The 23,164-nt window shown below is 38.5% G+C and overlaps 2 protein-coding genes across 3 annotated transcripts in view; both read right to left on the bottom strand.

Annotated features, from left to right (window-relative positions):
• Nucleotides 1-111: 111 nt before the first annotated feature.
• On the bottom strand, nucleotides 112-6,473 carry LOC106130817 (cytochrome P450 4d2). The gene is made up of 10 exons (XM_013329748.2): nucleotides 6,196-6,473; nucleotides 5,293-5,382; nucleotides 4,587-4,697; nucleotides 3,913-4,098; nucleotides 3,629-3,825; nucleotides 3,440-3,494; nucleotides 2,826-3,024; nucleotides 2,013-2,164; nucleotides 1,037-1,216; nucleotides 112-420 (listed from the first exon to the last, which is right to left on the bottom strand). The coding sequence occupies exons 1-10, from the start codon at nucleotides 6,356-6,358 to the stop codon at nucleotides 257-259; spliced, it is 1,497 nt and encodes a 498-aa protein (XP_013185202.1). The 5' UTR covers nucleotides 6,359-6,473; the 3' UTR covers nucleotides 112-256.
• A 1,159-nt stretch (nucleotides 6,474-7,632) lies between these two features.
• Nucleotides 7,633-23,164, bottom strand: part of LOC106130825 (poly [ADP-ribose] polymerase) — a 22,015-nt gene continuing 6,483 nt past the window's right edge. For both annotated transcript variants that reach the window (XM_060944935.1, XM_013329758.2), the window contains exons 6-20: nucleotides 22,554-22,659; nucleotides 22,013-22,193; nucleotides 21,297-21,522; nucleotides 20,838-20,942; nucleotides 19,981-20,089; nucleotides 18,703-18,865; nucleotides 17,502-17,658; nucleotides 16,622-16,792; nucleotides 15,773-15,909; nucleotides 15,044-15,180; nucleotides 14,335-14,495; nucleotides 13,556-13,676; nucleotides 12,871-13,030; nucleotides 9,602-9,778; nucleotides 7,633-8,949 (exon numbers count right to left, since the gene is read on the bottom strand). In XM_060944935.1, the coding sequence (XP_060800918.1) occupies nucleotides 8,877-8,949; nucleotides 9,602-9,778; nucleotides 12,871-13,030; nucleotides 13,556-13,676; nucleotides 14,335-14,495; nucleotides 15,044-15,180; nucleotides 15,773-15,909; nucleotides 16,622-16,792; nucleotides 17,502-17,658; nucleotides 18,703-18,865; nucleotides 19,981-20,089; nucleotides 20,838-20,942; nucleotides 21,297-21,522; nucleotides 22,013-22,193; nucleotides 22,554-22,659 (2,184 nt within the window). In that variant the 3' untranslated portion in view covers nucleotides 7,633-8,876. The remainder of the gene's footprint in view (nucleotides 8,950-9,601; nucleotides 9,779-12,870; nucleotides 13,031-13,555; nucleotides 13,677-14,334; nucleotides 14,496-15,043; nucleotides 15,181-15,772; nucleotides 15,910-16,621; nucleotides 16,793-17,501; nucleotides 17,659-18,702; nucleotides 18,866-19,980; nucleotides 20,090-20,837; nucleotides 20,943-21,296; nucleotides 21,523-22,012; nucleotides 22,194-22,553; nucleotides 22,660-23,164) is intronic.

The raw sequence follows: 23,164 nt of genomic DNA, 5'->3' as shown, positions 1-23,164 counted from the left end.
CCAAACAACCAACAAACCAACTTTGCTCTGTCTACATAGACGTTTATATGTAAAGGAACTAAAATAAATTCAACTTAATTATAATAAGAAATAAATATAACAAGAGCGATCAACATTTCTTAAACCTTTATTATTCGGAACTATTTATTTATTTACATTTATATACGTATATTAACTAGAACTAAACTATTCATATTTCCTCCTACTTCGTCTCAACAAACTAGCTAGCATTGAAACAAATTCACAAATCGTAATATTAATCTTCCCTCCTTTGGATCTTAACACTAAAATTGTCCACGGCCTTAGAGTTTAGACCGAAGAGGAACCTCAGCGGAGCCCCGGGCGCGGCGGGCAGCAGCCGGTATTGACGCAGCATCGTCGCCAGACCTGTCTTCATCAGCATCATCGCGAATTGGGTCCCTGGGTTGAACAAACACACAATTATTTCAGAATTAATGGCACAGTGCCGTGTGGTTCCCGACACCAATAGAAGAAGAATAGGGCCACTCTATCTGATTCATATTCTGGATGTTGTAAAATGCGATTAAGGGATAGGCGTTGTGAACTTGGGATTCTTGTTTTAGGCGATGTGCTAGCAACCTGTCACTATTTGAATCACAATTCTATCGTTAATCAAAGAGCAAACAGTCTGTAACTAATACTAATATACATATGTAACTTTTATTCAAATATGTGTTATCTGTCAGTCTAACCTTCGTAAAAAAATGCTAAATTATAAAATAATTAATTAAATAAATGTTTCTTATCACATTTAGCTGTAAAGCTTCATGCGCGAATTGAGATTCAACTAGGGACAGGTTGCTAGCCTATCGTCTACAAGAGGAATCTCAAGTTTATAAGCCTATCCCTAAGTCGCCTTTTACGAGATCCATGAGAAAAATATGGAGTGGCTCTATTCGGGCAATATACGAGCCGGAAACCACACGGCACTATGACATAAACAATAAAAAATATAGAAAAATAACTCATGTGACTACTGCTGATAAACGGTCACTGTTCATGACTGTCTTGTTACCATTACATCCCCTGGGTCCAGTGCTAAAAGCGAAGTGTGTGGTCTGCTCCGGAAGGCTGCCATCCAGGAACCGCTCAGGTCTGAACTCGTCGGCGTCAGGGCCCCAATACTTGGGGTTCCTGTTGAGAGCGTAGATGCTGATGAGGAAGTTGGTGCCTTTGGGAACTGCAACACCTGAGGCTGGAACAATATTTTTGCTTAATATAATAGTTACTGATATCATAGTACATATCTATGTTTAGATTATTAAGCTGAAGAGTTTGTTTGTTTGTTGTTTGTTTGAACGTGCTAATCTCAGGAACTTCTGGTCCGAATTGAAATTTTTTTTGCGTCGAATAGACAATTTATCGAAGAAGGCTTTAGGCTATGTATGTAACATCACGCTGCACCTATAAGGAGCAAAGAAATAATAGAAAATGTAAAAAAACGGTGAAAATTATTCATCCTTGAGGGCTTCAATGATGCCCAAAATAACTTTTCCATGTGGACGAAGTCGCGGGCACAGCTAGTCTATGTTATGATTGTGGCTGCAGCGTGTTTAAGGTTCGATAGGTATTATAGAATAAATTCTGTTGCGATAGAAAATATGTATGCCTACTAACTATTAAACTATAGGTGTTATGTAATGAGTAGGTAATAATGTATAAATATATATAATGACGGGTATTATACCCTTGCGGCCATCAGTCATCAAAAGACTGAAAGGCCTTTAATGAGACATACTCGAAACTCCTACTACTAACAATGTAAGTCTACATTATCTGGGTAAGATCCGCCAAGCTGTCTTTCATGCCTTCAAAATTTAAAAACCAAGGCCCATTAGTGTTATTCGCAAGGCATTAATAGTAAAAAAGAAAAGTGTATCGCTTGTTGACCACGGATCATTGTAACGTGATAAAGAACGTTCGAGATAAAATAGAGGCAAGTTACGTGCACGTTTGAAACCTGTGCTTAAAAAAAAAAAGAGGAAACTCACGCAAGACGACATCTTCCAGCACTTTCCTGGTGATGTGAGGCACAGGTGGATACAGCCGCTGGGTTTCCTTGATCACCGCCTCCAAATACCTGAGTCGGGACAGGTCTTCATTCGTCACAAGACGGTCTGAATCCCCGAACACTTCCATTAACCTGAAAGAAGTTTAGAGACTTAAGATAATCCCAATTCTTCTTGAAATATCACGTAAATATAATTAAGAGTCTTGGGAGGGACATAGGGTACCTATCAACCTGGTAAAAACTAAAGTTCCTGTGCGATTTGCGAAAAGGTGTGCTCACTATCAAGTCTTCAATAAATGTGGTCTACACAAGTACAAATTGTATTAACCAATATATCAGTCAACGTTCACCCTTACCTTTTGTCAATGTGGGGGCAGTGGAACCCTTTGAAGAAGTCTATGAAGCTATCCACTATGATATGGCCTGTCTATGTCTTCTCATACTCTCCCTGTCCCATACATAAATACATACATATAATCACGTCTATATCCCTTGCGGGGTAGACAGAGCCAACAATCTTGAAAAGACTGATAGTCCACGTTCAGCTGTTTGGCTTTATAATGGAATTGAGATTCAAATAGTGACAGGTTGCTAGCCCATCGCCTAAAAGAAGAATCCCATGTTTATAAGCCTATCCCTTAGTCGCCTTTTACGACATCCATGGGAACGAAATGGAGTGGTCCTATTCTCTCTCCCTGTCCCTCCGGTTCTAATTGTAATTATTTGACATAACCGTAATCACAGCGGACTTGGATCTTCAAAGAGAGCATGAATAAACGAAAGAAGTACGTACTCTTGGTAGACCTTTTGCTGCACATGGGGTACCCTGGACATGAGAACGCAAGCCATAGAACTTGCCACAGCCGTGGACTCCGACCCCGCCACGAGCAGCCCTAGAGACTCGTCGTGTAGCGTCGTGTGGTCAAACCCGCGTTGTTCTTTCAGCTGCGTTAACAGGTGGAGAAGACTGAATGCTTCTCCTTCTTCGTCATCTGTGTGAGATTTGGTCAATCTTAATATGTAGAAATGCAGTTATGGGAAGTATTATTAATACGTTGAATAATAAAATATCAGTTGTTTGCCGCCATTTTGAATTCCACACGTGGTTCGTGACTAATATTTAGGTTAGTTTCCCTTTTTACTTTTTCTTCTTCTTAAACGTATATTCGCCTACTGCTAGGCATTGGCCTCTTCAATATTTTATCATCTAGCTCAATCAAAGGGTTTTACGTGCCCAGGTAATCCAGGCATGATTTTTTATTTCCCTTTTACATTGCACGGTTATTAAATTACAGCTGAACGTGGCCTTTTAGTTTTTTTTCGACACTGTTGGCTCTATCTGCCAAATAAGGTTAATTATTAAATTGATTTCTAATGTCGCGGTTTATCCTTAGTTAAACACCTTACCGATGAAATGCGTCTGGTCGTCATTTTTCGTAATTTCTGCATGCTTCTTCAACGCCTGAAACATGAATCTTAATTTACTACGCATGAATAAGCCATAAAAGCAAGCCATTCCGTACCACAGATTGTTCTGTACTAATTTTTTTTTCTTTAACCTAATTAACTTAAATAAATAAAAATGCTTAAACTCACCACTCCCACATAACTTTTAATAACTTCGTCGTACTTCTGAAATAAACTGTAAAATTTGGTCCACTTTATGACAAACTCGGCGTGGTACCAAATCTTCAACACGAAAGCCGACGCCAGGTCGATGATCCCGTTAACAGCAGCTCTCAACGGGTCTTCGAGGTTTCTTTGGCTGTTCAAGTCTATACCTAAGATCGTGGCTGAAATAAAAAATGTCATCATCATATCTACTTCAACTTTGTTCTCGGTCACCCAGGTACTTAAATTTGAAATACTACAATGCTTACTACAAGTAGCGTCCACGGTAAAAGCGTTCAGATGCTCCCAGATGGAGAAGGAGTCCTTCCCCACCAGAGGAAGCAGCTGTTCCGCCAAAACCTCACTGTGTTTAGCAAACACGGGCTCAAATTTACTCACGTTCCTGTGAGACAGCAGAGCAGACACTATCTTTCTACGAGGCCGCCATATTGGTACTGAAATTATACATAAGGTAAGAAGAGTTTTTTTAACACTATCGTGTTTTGTTGGCAAAAATTTTCGAGTAAGTATACTCAAGGTTTACAAGTTGATTTGTATCGAAAAAGTTGCGACGATGGCTACCTGCCATCAAATAGATACAGGTAAGGTAAAAAGAGTTAAGAGAAGTTAAGAGAGCACGTTTATTGAACAAGATTCGGAGATAGTGACAGATTGCACGCCCATATTAGGCATCACCTATAACAGCCTAAAACAAGAATCCCAAGTTCATGAGCCGTGCATAAATCGGTTCAGTTCAACAATTTTAGCTATAACATGCGTAACGGACCGACCCAACTTAGAATTTATAATTGTATAAAACAAATGTACGTATTAGTTGCATAATAAGAACCTTCGATTCTTAATTTTGAATCTTAACAGAATCTTGCGAAATCACTTATAAAAATATATGTACCTAAATAAGATTTAGGCTAGTTTACTTTACCTGTTGCAAAAATCGAGCTCGTGCGGGTGAAAAGTCTAAGCAAATACATCAAGTCATCCTTTTCCAAATGGTATTTCAGAATGTATTCGGCGTCTGCGGCGGCTGCTATTACTGAAAAAGCGGTGACCGAAATTCTCGATTTACAAGCTTCTTTTGTTTAGCTAAATAGCAAAACAAAAGAAGCCTGCGCACATGGATTGTGGAAGGTGGAAAGAATTAGCGTTGTTGGGGATAATTAAAAAGGTTGTTTCGAAATTGTGTATTGTCAGTGGAAAAGTAAAGACCGTATTTTTGCAATCTCTCTTATTTTATTTATTCCTGTCGCTAATTAGGGGCATCTTTGGAAACAAGGAGAGCTGTGGGTCTACCGGGCAAACGAATCCATAACAAGCGTCTACCTATACTTCCAGTAAGGAAACGTAAATGTCTCTCATTCTCATCTTGCGTTTTTTCAATACAGTTGCAAGTTACGCTGTTATGTTTTAGGTCCTGTGGTCCGGTAAGTCATAATACGAGGTTTTACGTTGAGCATGTAAGTTGAGACAATTAATAGAAACAATTTAAAAATCTACACACTTTATAATCTGTTTATCCCTTACGGGGTAAACAAAGCCAATAGTTACAAGACTCGAAAATCGCGTTTACCTATACCTACTTAGATAGTTACCTACCTATACCTAAGTAGATAGTCCAACGATCTACTTACTCAGATAGAATCTATGCAGCATCCAAGTAGCCGACAGTCCTCCGTTTGTGATCGCATGGTCTCCAATGTTTTGTAAGGTTTTAAGAATCTCTGAAAAAAAAATTTCTTTAGAATATTAAAGTGCCCGCCACGAAAGTTGAACTAAGTTCTATTCTATAGATACTACGCAGAAGTTTTTTTTACTATCAAAAATTGCTACTGCGCATCGTCGAATTAGGGTTAATTTGCTACGTTTGCCGTGTGGTTTCCGGCATCATTAGAAAAAAGAATAGGACCACTCCATCTCTTTCCCATGGATGTCGTAAAAGGCGACTAAGGGATAGGCTTATAAACTTGGGATTCTTCTTTTAGGCGACAGGCTAGCAACCTGTCACTATTTGAATCTGAATTCTATCATTAAGCCAAACAGCTGAATGTGGCCTATCAGTCTTTTTAAAAACTTGTGGGCTCTGTTTACGCCGCAAGGGATATAGACGTGATTATATGTATGTATGTATTTGCTACGTGCTTATACCAGCTGGCTGACGCACTAGTCCCATTGAGTTGTACTACATACAAATGGGACATTTTGGTCCCAAGTCCCATTTTCCCACTTTCCCACATTCAGTGTAATTATAGCAGTTACTTACGTTCTGTGCCGTGTGGTTCCCGGCACCAATACAAAAAAGAATAGGACCCCTCCATATCATTCCCATGGATGTCGTAAAAGGCGACTAAGGGATAGGCTTAAAAATTGCGATCCTTTTTTTAGGCGATGGACTAGCAACCTATCACTATTTGGATCTCTATTCCATCATTAAGCCGAGCAGCTGAACGTGGCCATTCAGTCTTTTCGGGGCTATTGGCTCTGTCTACCCCGTAAAGGATATAGACGTGACTATATGTATGTATGTATTTACTTACGTTCTCTATCGCCCAGGAACAGATAGCTGTGCCCCAACAATGGTATCGCAGTATATTTAGCGCCCACTTTCCGGTACACACTTATAAATCGTCTTTTACTCCACACCCACCAAAACAGACAGACAAACACACAAATTACTACCAAATATACAAATACAGTCATTGTTTATTTTTTTTAAATACCTTTCGCTATTAACGCGAGGTCGTAAATACTTTTTTTTTTATTAATTGTTTTTTTTCTTTTTTTTTTTTTGGAACGGATTGAAATATTATGCTGCACGTCTTATTTGCAGATTGATGATTATTTGAACCATGTCTCGTTAAGATTTTGGTGATGTCACATTTTGTAAAATTACAAAGACATAATATTTATTTGTTAAATGGCATTTAATATACATGCCTATCACTGTTGTCAGTCATCCAAAATTGTTTACCACATGTTAACAATGTTAGTAAATTATCATAGATATCCGAGTTACCTACATTCTGTGATATTTACTCATTTATTGTTATGATGTTATTACCTTATTACCATGGATTTTTTCCACGTTATAATCATTATTGCGGTTCTCGGCACTTTAGAATAGAACCACTCCAAATCTTTCACATTGATGTAAAAGGCGACTAAGGGAATAGGTAAATTCATCTAGTGCAGCTTTTGCCATGATCCAATATGGGTTAAATTCCCCTGTAAAGGTTGCAGAGCACAAACTGAAAGCCACGGTCAGTTGTATGGCTTCATGACGGAATTGAGATTCAAACCAAGCTACCTGTCACTATTTGAATCTCAATTCCCTCATAAATCCAAACAGCTGAACGTGGCCTTTCAATCTTTTCGAAACCGCTGGCCCTGTCTACCATGCAAGGTATATAGACGTAACTGTATGAATGTAAAATCATCTATGTACTCGTACCATCTATGCAAATCGTACATAAAATGGTTTAGTTGACAGCTCAGCTCGTCATTTTACGTATTTCGGCATTATCTTAATACGTCGCATTATTAGCACGTCTCTTGGCTTAACTAGACAACATCTACTACTTGTCTCATGCTGTATTTCATCACTTTCGCAATGCGTCCGACGAGCATGTACAATCAAGAGAAGTAGGTCATTACAACGCTGTTTTAATATTGGGTACATGTGCTATATGCTGTGCATGGTGCTGTGTATGATATAAGAGAATATTTTAACACAAGAGGGACACCCACTTTCTGCATTCGAACTTATTCAGATAACCAGGAATTTTTATTTCTACCTACAAATTGCAATTTTTTTATTATCTCTCTGAATAATATCTGCACTATTTAATTACATATTTAATTATTTACCAAGTGGAAAGTTGAAAGATCTCTGCCTATTCCTCTGAGAAACAGGTGTATCAGTTCGAAATTGACTATTTCTGCAGGTTCAACGAAAAATAAAACTAATTTAAGAAATCACTGGATTTATTTAAAAAAATAAATGAGATATTAACAAATAAAAAATTAGGCGTTGTACGTGGTTAACGCAACAATAATTAATTTTATTTATCACACAATAATTGGTATCATCAAAGACAATCGGAATTACAGTACTATCACGTTTACAAGTCGCATTGGCGAGATTCCACGGCCTATTCAAGAATCAGACCGAATAAAAACTGAATAAAATTGTTACAAGAAGTACATTAAACTAATTATCGAAAAACCAAAATGAATAGAAGTTATTCCAATAGCAGACAGTTCAATTCGCGGGTTCAAACCGCGCGCTCTATTCTGCTCAATCGAATTGTATTGTTTCTAAATAGTATAATGCAACGGGATAGCATAAAATAATTTCGCACCATATAAAAATTTTACTTTTCCACCTGTACCTACTTCTGTGCTTACAAAAATGATAATACTGTATTCAAATTCAAATCAAACACTTACAATAATAATTGAAAATTAAAAACGACAAACATAATAACTTCATAAAACAAAGAGGCTGATGCGATGCCTTCGGAACTATAATTTGTCCTTGGAAACCAATACTAATCATAGTTAATAGTGATTATAAAAATAATACACAAAAATCTATAACCAAGCTTGATATAACTGTGGTTAAAATTATTAGTAAATCAAGGAAGGTACCGTAATATCTCCTTTTCAAGATCACTTTTGGAATGAACTTTATACATATAGTCAATATCTTTTGCGGGGTAGACAGAGCCAGCAGTCTTGAAAGACTGAAAGGCCGCGTTCAACTGTCAGGTTTAATGATAAAATTGAGATGAACTTTATGAATACTAATTATACCTATCAAAAACTGCCATTTTTAACGCCATACTAAAGGAGAACAAATTCGAGTAAATGTATTATAACTGTTCATTTCGCCTTATTCATTAAGCCAAATAGCTGAATGTGGCCATTCAGTCTTTTCAAGACTGTTAGCTCTGTCTACCCCGCAAGGGACATAGACGTGACCATATGTATGTATGTATGTGTAAATGCAGAAAAATCATTAAAAAGTACATAACACATAACAACTAACGCCTTTATTTTTAAAGTCTCACCTTTTTACTTCACACGTTAACTTACATTATAATGTAAATAATGCGACCTCGACTTTTGCGGTCACAATGACACAATTAACAACAACACAGACAGTCGACAATATGGCGATGTAGGTACATACATATTTCAATTTTGATTATTAAAATCAATATTTGAAATTGAATTTCATCTGCAGAAGATATTTCACGTTGACTTGCGCCACGTCGTACACGATGTATCTGACAGCTGTGTTCAGGAATATTAATTTGTTGCAAAAAAGGTTTTTAGAGTATTGTTAGCCAATTGTTATGTGCCGTGTGGTTCCCGGCAACAATACAAGAAAAAGAATACGACCACTCGCATTTCTTTCCCATGGATGTCGTAAAAGGTGACTAAAGGATAGGCTTACATGCTTTTGATTCTTTTTATAGGCGACGGGCTAGCAACCTGTCTCTATTTGGATCTCAATTCCATCATTGAGCCGAGCAGCTGAACGTGGCCATTCAGTCTTTTCGGGACTATTGGCTCTGTCTATGTATGTTATGTCACGTATTTGAAGAATGCGTGGCTTTACATACATACCTACATATAATCACGTCTATATCCTTTACGGGGTAGACAGAGCCAATAGTCTCGAAAAGACTGGATGGCCACGTTCAGCTGCTTGGCTTAATGATGGAATTGAGATCCAAATAGTGACAGGTTGCTAGCCCATCGCCTAAAAAAAGGATCGCAATTTCATAAGCCTATCCCTTAGTCGCCTTTAACGACATCCATGGGAAAGAGATGGAGTGGTCCTTTTCTTTTTTGTATCGGCGCCGGGAACCACACGGCACTTCACAATATCAATTAAACTTAGAATATAATGTGATGTGACATTCAAAAGGATACTCGTTGTAGAGCAGATCGCATTTCCTGTCGCTGGCGAGCGGCGGCCCGAGCGGAACTAGCGTGTCGTCGTCTAATTTCAGCGCGTGCGCCGGGTCGGGCTCTGTGCGCCCCGCACCGAACACCGAGTGTGTGCCGGCCGGCAGTTTGGTCACGTACTCCGCTTTTCTGCACTCCTTCCTGTTGGCAAATTCGTTGTATTAAATAAATAAATATATATATACGGGACACAAATTACACAGATCGAGTTAGCCTCGAAGTCCTTGGTTGGCAAATTCGTTATATTAAATAAATATATATATATATATAATATACGAGACATAAATTACACAGATTGAGTTAGCCTCGAAGTAAGTTCGAGACTTGTGTTACGAGATACTAACTCAACGATACTATATTTTATAATGAATACTTATATAGATAAACATCCAAGACCCAGACCAATCAGAAAAAGTTCGTTTCTCTTCATGCCCTGACCGGAATTCGAACCCGGGACCTCTGGTGTCACAGACAAGCGTACTACCGCTGCGCCACAGAGGCCGTATATTAGTGTCTCTAAAGTTTATCTATATCAAGGCACAGTAGCCATGGTTAATCTACATATACATGTACATGCATAATATTATCACGTCTGTATCACTTACGAGGTAGACAGAACCAACAGTCTTGAAAAGACTGAAAGGCCATTCAGCTGTATGGCTTAATTGGAATTTAAATAGTGACAGGTTACAAGCCCATTGCCTGAAAGGAATGGTTATTTTGGGCATCATTGAAGCCCTCCAGGATAAATAATCTACCCCGTTTTTTTTTTCACATTTTTCATTATTTCTTCGCTCTAATAGTTGCAGCGTGATTTTATAGCCTAAAGCCTTCCCCGATAAACGGTCTATTCAACGCAAAAAGAATTTTTCAATTCGAACCACTAATTTCTGAGATTAGCACCTTCAAACAAACAAACAAACTCTTCAGCTTCATAATATTAATACATACATACATATGGTCACGTCTATATCCCTTGCGGGGTAGACAGAGCCAGAATAATAGAATACAATAGGTTTATTTTCAAAATTGGATTCAAGGTATTACTTATTGACGTCACATAACTTAAATCTAATTATAACTACTACCGCTTCCAAAGCGCATGTGTAGAAGAAGCGGCGGGACAAACTACACTGCAGCATTTTCATAGGACGTCAATTAATATACAGGGTGACTTTTAATTCAACTGCATAAATTTAACTGTTAAGTGTACTCATCCAAAGGATATTTAAAAACGTTAAAAGAAAATTATCGGTTCATATTTCAGAAAGTACGAAAAAAATAAAAGTATCAAAATCCACGATCCTAAATACGTCCTATCACCCCGGCCGGCGGAAAAGCGACGCGTAAGATTCAGAGGTCAACGACCCAATTCATTTAGCTGAGCGATCTCGACAACTCTGTACTTTACTTGATCTTGATACTAGAAAAATAATTTACTTTTCAGACATTTATTTACATGTTTAGTTTTAATTTCTTTTTGTAGTATTGGTCTGTATTAAAGCGTGTGACGTTGTTTATGAGGGATTTTTAAATGTGAAAATGATGACGTTTAATTTAAATAAAAATAGGCTCAAACGGCTCAGAAGCATGGGTATAGTCTATGTTTAAAAGGATGCAGTTGTTTTAAATGTCACCCTGTATATATATATATATAGTAATATTATTTTATTTATTCTTTATTGTAACAATTACAATTTGTAAAGTACAATAGGCGGACTTAATGCTGATATCATTATCTAACAGTTATTATATACGGGACAAATCACACAGATTGAGTTAGCCTCGAAGTAAGTTCGAGACTTGTGTTACGAGATACTAACTCAACGATACTTTATTTTTATAATAAATACTTATATAGATAAACATCCAAGACCCAGGCCAATCAGAAAAAGTTCTTTTCTCATCACGCCCTGGCCGGGATTCGAACCCAGGACCTCTGGTGTCACAGACAAGCGTACTACCGCTGCGCCACAGAGGGCGTCTGTTATTAGTGTCTCGAAAGTTTATCTAAAAATAGTAAAAACTTTTAAGTATCTGGGCCATGTACTTGCCGACGACCTTAAAGATGATGACGACATAGAAAGGGAGCGGAGAGCGTTGGCGGTCAGAGGTAACATGCTGGCCCGGAGATTCGCCCGCTGTGGTGACCAGGTTAAAATAACCTTATTTAAAGCTTTTTGCCAGGGCTTCTACACGGGTGGTCTGTGGGTCCGCGGCACCAAAAGGTCGCTGGATGCTCTCCGTATCCAGTACAATAATATTTTTAGAATGTTATTGCGACTCCCCAAGTTCTGTAGCGCCTCTGAAATGTTTGCTCAAACAAGAACAGACGGGTTTCACGCTATTATTAGAAAAAAAATGGCGTCTTTGATAAGGAGGATAAGGTCGAGTGGCAATACCATTCTAAGAACTGTGGCAGACAGATACGACTCGCCTATAATAAGGCATCTTGTGCGGGGTACCATGCCGGTGGCCCTACATGGTCAACTTTAAAGATTCTAGTAGAATTAAGTACTAACCCTTTTATGTTATTTTATATTATTTTGCAGATTTATAATTTTATGTATTACTAACAAACTGGATCTTTGTAATCTGATATTAATAAATGAATTATCTACATCAAGCCAGGGTCGCCATGTTTAATGTGATTTCTAAATAAAAATCTAATACATATCTACATACATAAAATCACGCCTTTTTCCCGTAGGGGTAGGCGGAGACTACATCTTTCCACTTGCCACGATCTCTGCATACTTCTTTCGCTTCATCCACATTCATAACTCTCTTCATGCGAGCTCGGCGGTTTCTGGTACTTTTGACCTTTCAGCTTTATAATATATTATTTTATTTATTTATTTATTCTTTATTGTAACAATTACTATTTGTAAAGTACAATAGGCGGACTTAATGCTAATATCATTATCTAACAAGTTATTATATACCTACGGGACAATATATACGGGACAAATCACACAGATTGAGTTAGCCTCGAAGTAAGTTCGAGACTTGTGTTACGAGATACTAACTCAACGATACTTTATTTTTATAATAAATACTTATATAGATAAACATCCAAGACCCAGGCCAATCAGAAAAAGTTCTTTTCTCATCACACCCTGGCCGGGATTCGAACCCGGGACCTCCGGTGTCACAGACAAGCGTACTACCGCTGCGCCACAGAGGCCGTCGAGTTATTATTAAATATATATATATATATATATACAACTCACATATTGCCCAGGGCGACTTCGCACAGCAGCATCACACCGACGGGCTTGTCTTTGCTGGTGCAGCAGTAGTTGGCGGACTTGGACACCATGTCGGCGAAGTAGATGCCCTTGCCGAACATGTAGCCCGTCACCGGCGCCTCGGGCGGCGCGATGCGGAGCCCTGCACGGAACAGTTCATTTTATTGTAAACTAGCTGTGCCCGCGACTTCGTTCGCGTGGAATAGTTATGTTTGGGGATCATTGATGGGATCAAGGATGAATAATTTACCCCGTTTTTTTTTTTACATTTTCCATTATTTCTTCGCTCTTAACAATTGCAGCGTGATTTTATATAGACTTAAGCCCACCTCGATAAATAGTCTATTCAACACAAAAAGATTTTTTCAATTCGAACCAGTAGTTCCTGAGATAAGCGAGTTCAAACAAACAAACTAGAATAGAATTGAGATTCAAATAGTGACAAATTTCTAGCCCATCGCCTAAAAAAAGAATCCCAGGTTTGTAAGCCTATCTCTTAGTCGCCTTTTACGACATCCATGGTAAAGAGACGGAGTGGTCCCATTCTTTTTTGTATTGGTGCCGGGTACCACACGCCACTTTTTTTTATTCATTATAATAAATCAGTAATCAGTAATAAAATAAGTATTATCAATAATAATAATAAGTTGTTATACACATGGCATACCTTGAGACAATATACCAGCAAAGTTGGTAACCCTTGAACCGTGCCACAGCAGACGCCGGTTGTGTAATTTCTTGAACGGCTTGTAGCGTTTCTCTTCGCCGTCTCGGACCACTTTGAACACCTGAAATATTACAGTATTTTAAAGAAATTGGGTTCGATTCCCGGCAAGGCCGTAATGATAAACGAATGAAAAAACAAAACATTCTGATTAACATGTATTTTATATTTACAAGAGGCCGCCTGCGACTTTGTCCGCGTGGAATCGATCCCGCGGGAACTCCGGGATAAAAAGTAGCCTATATGTTATTCTGGGCCTTCAGCTACCTACATACTAAATTTCATCGTAATCGGTTCTGTAGATTTTGCGTGAAAGAGTAACAAACATCCATACTGACATATTCACAAACTATCGCATTTATAATATTAGAAGGATAGCTGTCCTGGCAAACGTAGTTTTGCAATATAATTATTATTTCAATAATATCTCGTTAAAAAAAATGTTGGCCGATTCTCAGACCTACTCAATATGCTCACAAAATTTCATGAGAATCGGTCGAGCCGTTTCGGTGGAGTACGGGAACGAACATTGTGACACGAGAATTTTATATATACCTAACCTATTTTATTATATTTTAATCTACATAATTTATTATAAAATATAGTATTGTTGACCTCATATCCCATAGAAACAACCAGTCTCAATTTATTTAAAACTACTATCAGTCATTCCCCTCCGGGCAAGAGGCGTGATTAATGTATATATGTATGTATGTACATACCTCCTCAATCTCCAGTGTATAAGCCGAGTGAGTGGCAGCGTGAGTATTCTTCGTGTACTCCTCGATCATCTTGAACTCTTTGGAATTCCTGTCCAGGGGAGTGATCTCCGTTCTCAGCTTCTTGTAACTCTCCTCCACAACGCTGCCGGTGGATTTGCTATCTGTATTTTTAAAATAAAAAAGTATATACATACATACATACATATGGTCACGTCTATATCCCTTGCGGGGTAGACAGAGCCAACAGTCTTGAAAAGGCTGAATGGCCACATAGCAGCTATTTGGCTTAATGATAGAATTGAGATTCCAATAGTGACAGGTTGCTAGCCCATCGCCTAAAAAAGAATCCCAAGTTTGTTAGCCTATCCCTTAGTCGCCTTTTACGACATCCACGAGAAAGAGATGGAGTGGTCCTATTCTTTTTTTGTATTGGTGCCGGGAACCACACGGAAGAAAGTATATTATTGTTGAATTTGTATCTTGAAAATTGTCGCACTATTTTTTTGACCGATTTTCAGTAAAACATCGTAATTAACCGTGTATTGGTGCCGTGTGGTTCCCGGCACCAATACAAAAAAGAATAGGACCACTCCATCTCTTTCACATGGGATTCTTTTTTAGTCTTTGAAAGACTGTTGGTTCTGTCTACCCAGCAAGGGATTTGGACGTGATTATATATGTATGTATGTAATGTAAATATCCTCCATACCTGTGTTGAGGATGCTGTAAGCTATCTCGATCTCCAGCAGGTTGTCCAACATCTGACACTTGGCCCGGACGAGGTCGGCAGAGTCGAGCAGCGGAGGATTCTCAGTGCCGAAGTCGTGAGGAATTATCGTGAAGAATCTGCGCGTGGGAATTATTTAGTTTCATCATTTGAAGTGTGCCGTGTGGTTCCAAGCACCAATTTAAAAAATTATAGTACCACTCAGTCTCATTTCACATGGATGCCGTAAGAGGCGACTAAGGGATAGGCTTATAAATTTGGGATTCTTATTTGAGGCGATGGGCTAGCAACCTGTCACCATATGAATCTCAATTCTATCATAAAGCCAAACAGCTGATCATGGACTATCAGTCTCTTTAAGACTGTTGGCTCTGTGTACCCCGCAGAGGATGTAAACGTGACTATATGAATGAATGAATTTGAAGAAAATATTGTCGGTCGCTCTTGCGCAGCGGTAGGTAGGTAGGATTGCTCGCCTCGAAGACACATCGCGGGTTCAAATCCCGGCAAGGAATAATAGAAAACTGACTGTTTCTGATTGGCTAGGATCTTGGATAATTATCTTAATCTCTCTCATCTCAGCATGTTCCCGGTTGCACCCTCCACAGAAGTGTTTCTAAGCCCGGGGTCCACTAGCTGTCTATCTAAATCTATGTATGTATTTGCTAGAGTAATTCCGCGACTCCGAAATTGAAAGTTTATATTACCTACCTGTTAGTAGCATCAATGACTTTAGACTGGTTCACTTTTCCCTTCTCTATATACTTTAGCAGCTCCGACAACACTTTGTACCCTTGAGTGATCTGTTTCTGAGATATTTTGCCCAGCGGCATCTTTTCCGTGTCCAACTGCAAATAAAATGAAAAAAAAACATTAAAAAAAAACACAAATAGTTTTTTTAAGTCGTAGGTTGAACTGTTAAGTTGCTTAAATTAAAAAAATGTGTGACTCACACGGTGAAATAACTAAAATTTTACTGCGACCAAGTACCGTGATTCTATTCTTAGCTACGTACATTAGTTTTATTGCTAACAAAATTGAGACAACTTTAAGTAGCGTAATCATGCTTCAGATTCCTTTCAAAGGTTGCAGATAAACCTATATATCAATCTTCTTCCCGTGGATGTCGTAAGAGGCGACCAATGGATAGGCTTATAAACTTGAGATTCTCCTTTCCGGCGATGGGCTAGCAACTTGTCACTATTTGAATCTCAATTCTATCATTAAGCCAAACAGCTGAACGTGGCCTAAGAATCACAAATTTATAAGCCTATGTCTTAGTCGTTGTTTACGACATCCACGGGATGGATGGATGGGATGGAGTGGTCCTATCCTTTTTTCTATTCGTGCCGGGTACCACACGGCAGTTTTTAATAATTTTTTATTTATAACTATCATTAAGCCAAACAGCTGAACCTCGTCATTCAGTCTTTTCAAGACTGTTAGCTCTATCTTCCTCGCAAAGGATACAGACGAGACCATAAGTATTTATGTATTCTTTATAGAAAGTGAGGATATGTCCAAGGTTGATGGCATGACATTCTCTTTGGTCCAACGTACCTCAAACTCCAACATGGTCTGTTTCATGGCGTTCGTGTCGAAGATCTTCTGCACGAGTTTCTGCACGGGCTCTGGCAATGAACATTTGGAGTCCAGCTCCATGGCGCGAAGGTTCTCCTTCTTGTCTCCGTCGCTGTAGTCCACGTCGTGAGGGTAGTAGGCGCCTGGGACCTGTGGGGGGGAGGGGGGGGGGGGGGGGGGGGGGTATATAGTTGTTATCGAATAGGTAAGGTGCCAGGTTAAAATGCGTGTGACTATTTTCAAAGTAGGTAAAATACATTCAGACAACTGGATGTGTTACCATGATCGATCCAATTCTCCTGTTAAAGTTGCGGAGGTCAGACGGGAGTCGCATCGTGTAAAAAACCTGACTAGAAATAAAACTTAGAATAAAAATGTCAATAGAATTGATATGTCACATGTTTGACCTGTAAAAAATGTTGACGAACAATGCCTTTAAATAATTCCTACTACTATTATAAAGGCGAAAGTTTGTATGGATGTTTGTTACTCTTTCACGCAAAAACTACTGAACCGATTACCATGAAATTTGGTATGTAGGTAGCTGAAGACCCAGAATAACACATAGGCTACTTTTTATCCCAGAGTTCCCGCGGGATTGATAGGGTTTCCATGCGGACGAAGTCGCGGGCGGCCTCTAGTTAAGTAAATAAGTAAATGCTTTATTGTTCACTAAAGGAGTACATTACAAATAAAAACAGTACAGTACAAAGGCGGGCTTATCCCTAAGTGGGATCTCTTCCAGCCAACCTGAATTTTAACCAATTTAATTCGTATATTGGTATGTTGTGGAAAAATAAATCTTTTTTCATTTCATTTCATTTCAAACTGTTTCACACTCAATGAGGAGAATGCTTACCTTCTCAAAGTACTCCCTACAGTCCCAGTCGTTCTGCGTCTTGTCCTGATAGAAGAATTTGAACTGTCTGACGGCGTCGGGGAGACTCCTGAAATTCTCAGTCTTGTTCCCGCCGATCGGTGTCCCGATACGACCCCAAGCGCGGAACAGGTAGAACCTGATTTTGTAATATAATAATGAAATCATTAGTTTTACATTTATTCATATTTTTTTATGTAGACAATGTGCATTCATCCACGTTTTATATGCGTTTTGGAAGCGGTAGTAGATATAATTAGATTTAAGTGATGTCAATAAGTGATAACGTGTATCGAATTTTTAAAATGATTATTTACACCTGATGTCAATTAACAAATATATGTATATCTCTTAAATCTAAAAATTGGACGAATGCGCAGACTCTATATTTGAAAAAATTAGTGACTTAGTTAATTAAATAATTAATTAATGATTTCAATACGAATATTGTGTCAAATAGTATATATTGTACAATGAGGAAAAAAGTCTCTGCCTGGACCCCCCCGGGAAAGAGGCGTGATTTTATGTATGTATGTATGTATGTATTTATGAGGAAACCTGCACATTCAGGCAACTGGATGTGTAACCATGATCGATCCAATACGGGTTAGGTTCCCCTGCAAAGGTTGCGGAGGTCAGATGGGAGTCGCTTCGTGTGAAAACCTGACTCACACAATCCAGGGTCCATGGTCAAACCCCGGGCTCCTCTCCAGAGCGGTGAGGATGCAACCAGGACTAAACTCGGGAGGAACAAGACGTCTATAGAAATGCATGTACATTTTTTTTTAAATTGATATGAAGCAATGTAATATTTATTATTTAGTTCAAAATATTAATTTTGTATGCCCTATGACGGGACATAGTGTACATTTTCACAATAAAAATGTCAGCCTGTGATAACCTATGTTCACAAAATAAACGATTTGATTTGATTTCATATTGTACAATAATTATACATACATACATAAAATCACGCCTCTTTCCCGAAGGGAAAGGCAGAGACTACCTCTTTCCACTTGCCACGATCTCCGCATACTTCCTTCGCTTCATCCACATTCATAACTCTCTTAATGCAAGCAGGATACATTTTGCTTTTGGCTTTTTAAGCTTTATGTGTAAGGTGACAAGATCGTTATTTTATTGAGCTTTTGAATATGGCTTGTACAAGAGTTATTATACTCACATATCGGCTACATCACTCTTCAGCAGCTGTAGTTTATAATACGAGTTCTTCCCGCTGACGATGTCGGTCTTGGAGAGCACCACGCTGTATTTGGTGCCCTCGGGGTCCGCGTACACGTGGGTGGAGTCCGCGAGCCCTGACGCGGGGTCCACCGCCGACCCGTCTGCGGGGAACCGTGTGATATAGTCTTTTGATGACTGATGGCTCTGTCTACCCCGCAAGGGTATATACATAATATTATATATATGTATATATAATATGAATGTGTGTGTGTGCCGTGTGCCAGTGCCGTGTGGTTCCCGGCACCAATAAAAAAAGAATAGGACCACTCCATCTCTTTCCCATGGATGTCGTAAAAGGCGACTAAGGGATAGGCTTACAAACTTGGGATTCTTTTTTAGGCGATGGGCTAGCAACCTGTCACTATTTGAATCTCAATTCTATCATTAAGCCAAATAGCTGAACATGGCCATTCAGTCCTTTCAAGACTGTTGGCTCTGTCTACCCCGCAAGGGATATAGACGTGAACATATGTATGTATGTATAATATGAATATCTTCAGAAAACACCTACAGTTAAACAGTTACCTATATGTACATAATTTTATCGCAACACAATTTATTCTATTATACCTATAGAACCTTAAACACGCTGCAGCCACAATCTTAACATAGACTAGCTGTGCCCGCGACTACGTCCGCGTGGAATTGTTACTTTGGGCATCATTGAAGCCCTCAAGGAGGGAATAATTTTCACCGTTTTTTTTTACATTTTCATGTTGAGTCGGAAGTTGCTATTTATGCTCCAATCCATCAAATCTTTGCTTGCGCGATTTAGATTCTTCGCTGCTGTTGGCTGAGCGCATCAATTTCTACGCGATGATTGACAAATAGTGTGTGACGTTAGTGATGTGGCCATAATGTATAGATTGTGTCGTGTGGTTCCCGGCACCAATAGAGTAAAGAACACTCCAAATCTTTCCCATGGATATCGTAAAAAGCGACTAAGGGATAGGATATATATTTGGGATATACTTCTTTTAGGCGATAGGCTAGCAACCTGTCACTATTTGTATCTCAATTCTATCATTAAGCCAAACAGCCGAACGTGGCCTATCTATTTCTAGACCGTTGGATCTGTCTACCCCGCAAGGAAAATAGACGTGATTATATGTATGTACATAATGTAAATAGATTGAATTATTGTCTTACAATATCCACATAGAAAAATCCAGAAACCAAGATGAAACAAAGATGAACAAAAATAATTATTACAAACCTTTGATTTTAATTTTGACAGGTCCCGATTTAGAAGACTTGGCGTAATTGCTGCCCGACTTGGCTATAGACTTGCCGTCGATCACGTCTTGGGGCACGCGAGTTATTGGCTTAAAAAAAAATAGGAAAAGATATCTTTCTTAAAAAATAAATAAAAAAAATTATAATGTGCTACATTATTGTCGGTAATAACTAATAACAATAATAAATGTATGTAATTGATACTCTTACGGTGAGTGAAAACACTGAGGAAACCTGCACATTCAGGCAACTGGATGTGTAACCATGATCAATCCAATACGGGTTATGTATCCTCATTATCCTCTCCAGAGTGGTGAGGATGCAACCGGGACTAAAGCCAGGAAGAAGAATTAACTCTCTTATATCTCCTATTTCTTTAGCATGATGCATCCCTACCTAACAATGAATCAAAGCATTCTGATGTTTAAAAAAGGAAAAATAAATTTTCTAAAATTCAAGACTGTTTTATTATTACCCGTCTCCACTGTAAATTCTAGAAGATTTAATCTGCCCCAGAAGATCTATCTATCCCCAGTACTTGTACAGCGACAGACAGAAAAATGTACAAACAAACAAACAAACAAAATAAAGTCTCCTATTTCTTTAGCATGATGCATCCTTACCTAACAATGAATCAAAGCATTCTAATGTATAAAAAAGGAAAAAAAGAAAAAAAAAAAACAAGACCATTTTATTTAAAAATTGTAAATCTTCTGTAAATTCTAGAAGATTTCATCTGCCCCAGAAGATCTATCTATACCCAATACTTGTACAGCGACAGACAGAAAATTGTACAAACAAACAAACAAACAAAATTAAGATGTAACGAGTACTCACATCGGAGCCCCACGTCGCGATATTGTTTTCCCTGATGAGTCTCATCGACTCCGACACGCTCCCGTTCTCCGGGTGGATCAGGTCTAGGAAGGATTCTTCGACAACCTGCAACAATAAAAATCATTGGCCTTTTTGCCTTGACTATTGAAAAGCCTTACCTACTTGAAAAGGGAAATGGTCCATTTCACATAAAATTTTATATATACATACATACATATATATAATTACAGACAGAGCCAACAGTCTTGAAAAGACTGATAGGCCACATTCAGCTGTTTGGCTTAATGATAGAATTGAGATTCAAATAGTGACAAGTTGCTAGCCCATTGCTTAAAAGAAGAATCCCTAGTTCATAAGCCTAATCCTTAGTCGCCTTTTACGAAATCCATAGTAAAGAAATGGAGTGGTCCCATTCTTTTTTCTGTGATCGTGATATATGTATTACAAAGATTAACCTACCTCTATCTCTTTCTCAGAAACTTCCTCCATCTTCTCACTCATCCTCTCGATCTCCTTCTTTGTGGAGACCACAGCGGCCGCGGTCTCCGTCAGCTTGGAGACCACGAGACCGCCCAGTTTGAGGATGCGTCTTTTGATCTCTTCCTTCTTGTCTTTGCTCAGGTCACGGCCGTAGATGAAGAATTGTAAGTTCTTCAGTGGGGGATTGCGAACCTCTTTCTTCACACTGTGAAGATATGTATGAAATTTATACAGCTATCAAATATTACGAGCATGCAATTCAAGATCCATACCAAGAAACTTATATCCTATGTGGACTTTTGCACAAAAAAACTACATTATTTTTTTTTTCATACCCCTTCATCTCATAAATACATATAGTCTATATCTCTTGCAGGATAGACATAGCCAACAAACTTGAAAAGACGGAAAGGCCACGTTCAGCTGTTAGGCTTAATGATGGAATTGAGATTCAAATAGAGACAAGTTGCTAGCCCATCGCCTAAAAGAACAATCTCAAGTGTTTAAGCCTATCCCTTAATCGCCATTTACGACATTCACGGGAAACAAATGGACTGGTTCTATTCTTTTTCTTTTGATGCCTGGAACCACACGGCTCCTATTTTAGTTCAGTATAGTAGTCAATGCACAATATTTCATTTTAATTTTTATGTGTGTGTGTGATAAAAATATGTTTGTATGTGTGTGACACTTACACCGTCTCCTCCTTCTTCACAGGCAACACTGGTTTAGGAGCTGAACGGAACACCCTCACATCCGCTTTGGGTTTGTACTTCTTGAACAAGGAGCGGTCTGAGAATGACGATGGTACCACCAGTGGTACTCTCTTGGGGTCCTGAGTTATGTAGGCGCATGAGGTGAACCCGCTTATGTGTCCTATAAATGAGATACATATGTCAATATAGTCATGTGCAAAGAGATTTTATTCATGGAAAATGTTAATTTGTATATGAACTTTGCAGCAGACAGGTGACTGTCGAAAAAGAATAGGTTATATGCATAAGGTTTTAGTCTCAATTTATTTTTGTCAACTATTTATTAGCGTTACATTGTTATTACTGTGTAGTTTGCACATAATTTTCTTATTATATTAACAAATATGGGAGGGAAATTTAAATTGACCAAACGCGTCGCCATTATGACGTCACATGTTCTTCCACTGAGGCCTTCAACTTGCTACGTTAGATGTTGGGGGCCTGCAATTATAACTATTTACTACTTATTATAATTACTTACCAGTACACTTATAGCCAAAAGTATCTAATACGAGTTGTCCATTCTTACACTCGGGGCAGGGCTTCAGGGCTCCAAAAGCCATACAGTCAGCCAGGAGGTCAACCGCCTGCAACCATACATTTTTCAAACATCATACTAGTTCAAAGTTTAGTTAGTGTCCTTAATGTGTATTACATTATTTCGCTTCGTCCACATTCATAACACTTTTATGGAATCTTAGCGGCTTCGGGTACTCTTGACCTGACTTTAGCCAGAACATCCATAATTTGATTAAGGTATGTTCGTCTAGGCCTTCCCACTCCTGCCTTTGCATAAACAAAGTAATTTTTCTACTTCAGCACAATTTAATTGAGATTCAAATCTATGATTTCATGTATGTTTAAAAACTTAGCTTAGGTCTCATAACCTGTTTTGTTTCTGATTTTCTTTTCCTTTTGGTGCAATAAATAGTTTATGTATCTTGCTCTGCGCAAACGCCAATCTCCTGTTTGATTTCCTTCCACCCGTAGATATTGCATGAGCAATAAGTCCGCCTTTGTACCATCTCTATCTGTTTTGTATGTTTTACTCTTATGGTGCAATAAAGAGTTTTAACTATCTATTTAAGTTGA

Source organism: Amyelois transitella, chromosome 7 (genome assembly GCF_032362555.1).
Source record: "Amyelois transitella isolate CPQ chromosome 7, ilAmyTran1.1, whole genome shotgun sequence".
In the NCBI taxonomy this organism is placed as follows: domain Eukaryota; kingdom Metazoa; phylum Arthropoda; class Insecta; order Lepidoptera; family Pyralidae; genus Amyelois; species Amyelois transitella.
This window is presented reverse-complemented; position numbering and strand designations above follow the sequence as displayed.

Bases quoted from the DNA above. Each gene is read 5' to 3' on its own strand.
- LOC106130817 (XM_013329748.2), bottom strand. From the start codon at position 6,358: ATGACTGTATTTGTATATTTGGTAGTAATTTGTGTGTTTGTCTGTCTG. The intron at 3,025-3,439 runs GTAAGGTGTTTA...AATCTCACACAG, and splicing joins CGACCAGACGCATTTCATCG to ATGACGAAGAAGGAGAAGCA. The intron at 1,217-2,012 runs GTGAGTTTCCTC...ATATTGTTCCAG, and splicing joins GCTGGAAGATGTCGTCTTGC to CCTCAGGTGTTGCAGTTCCC.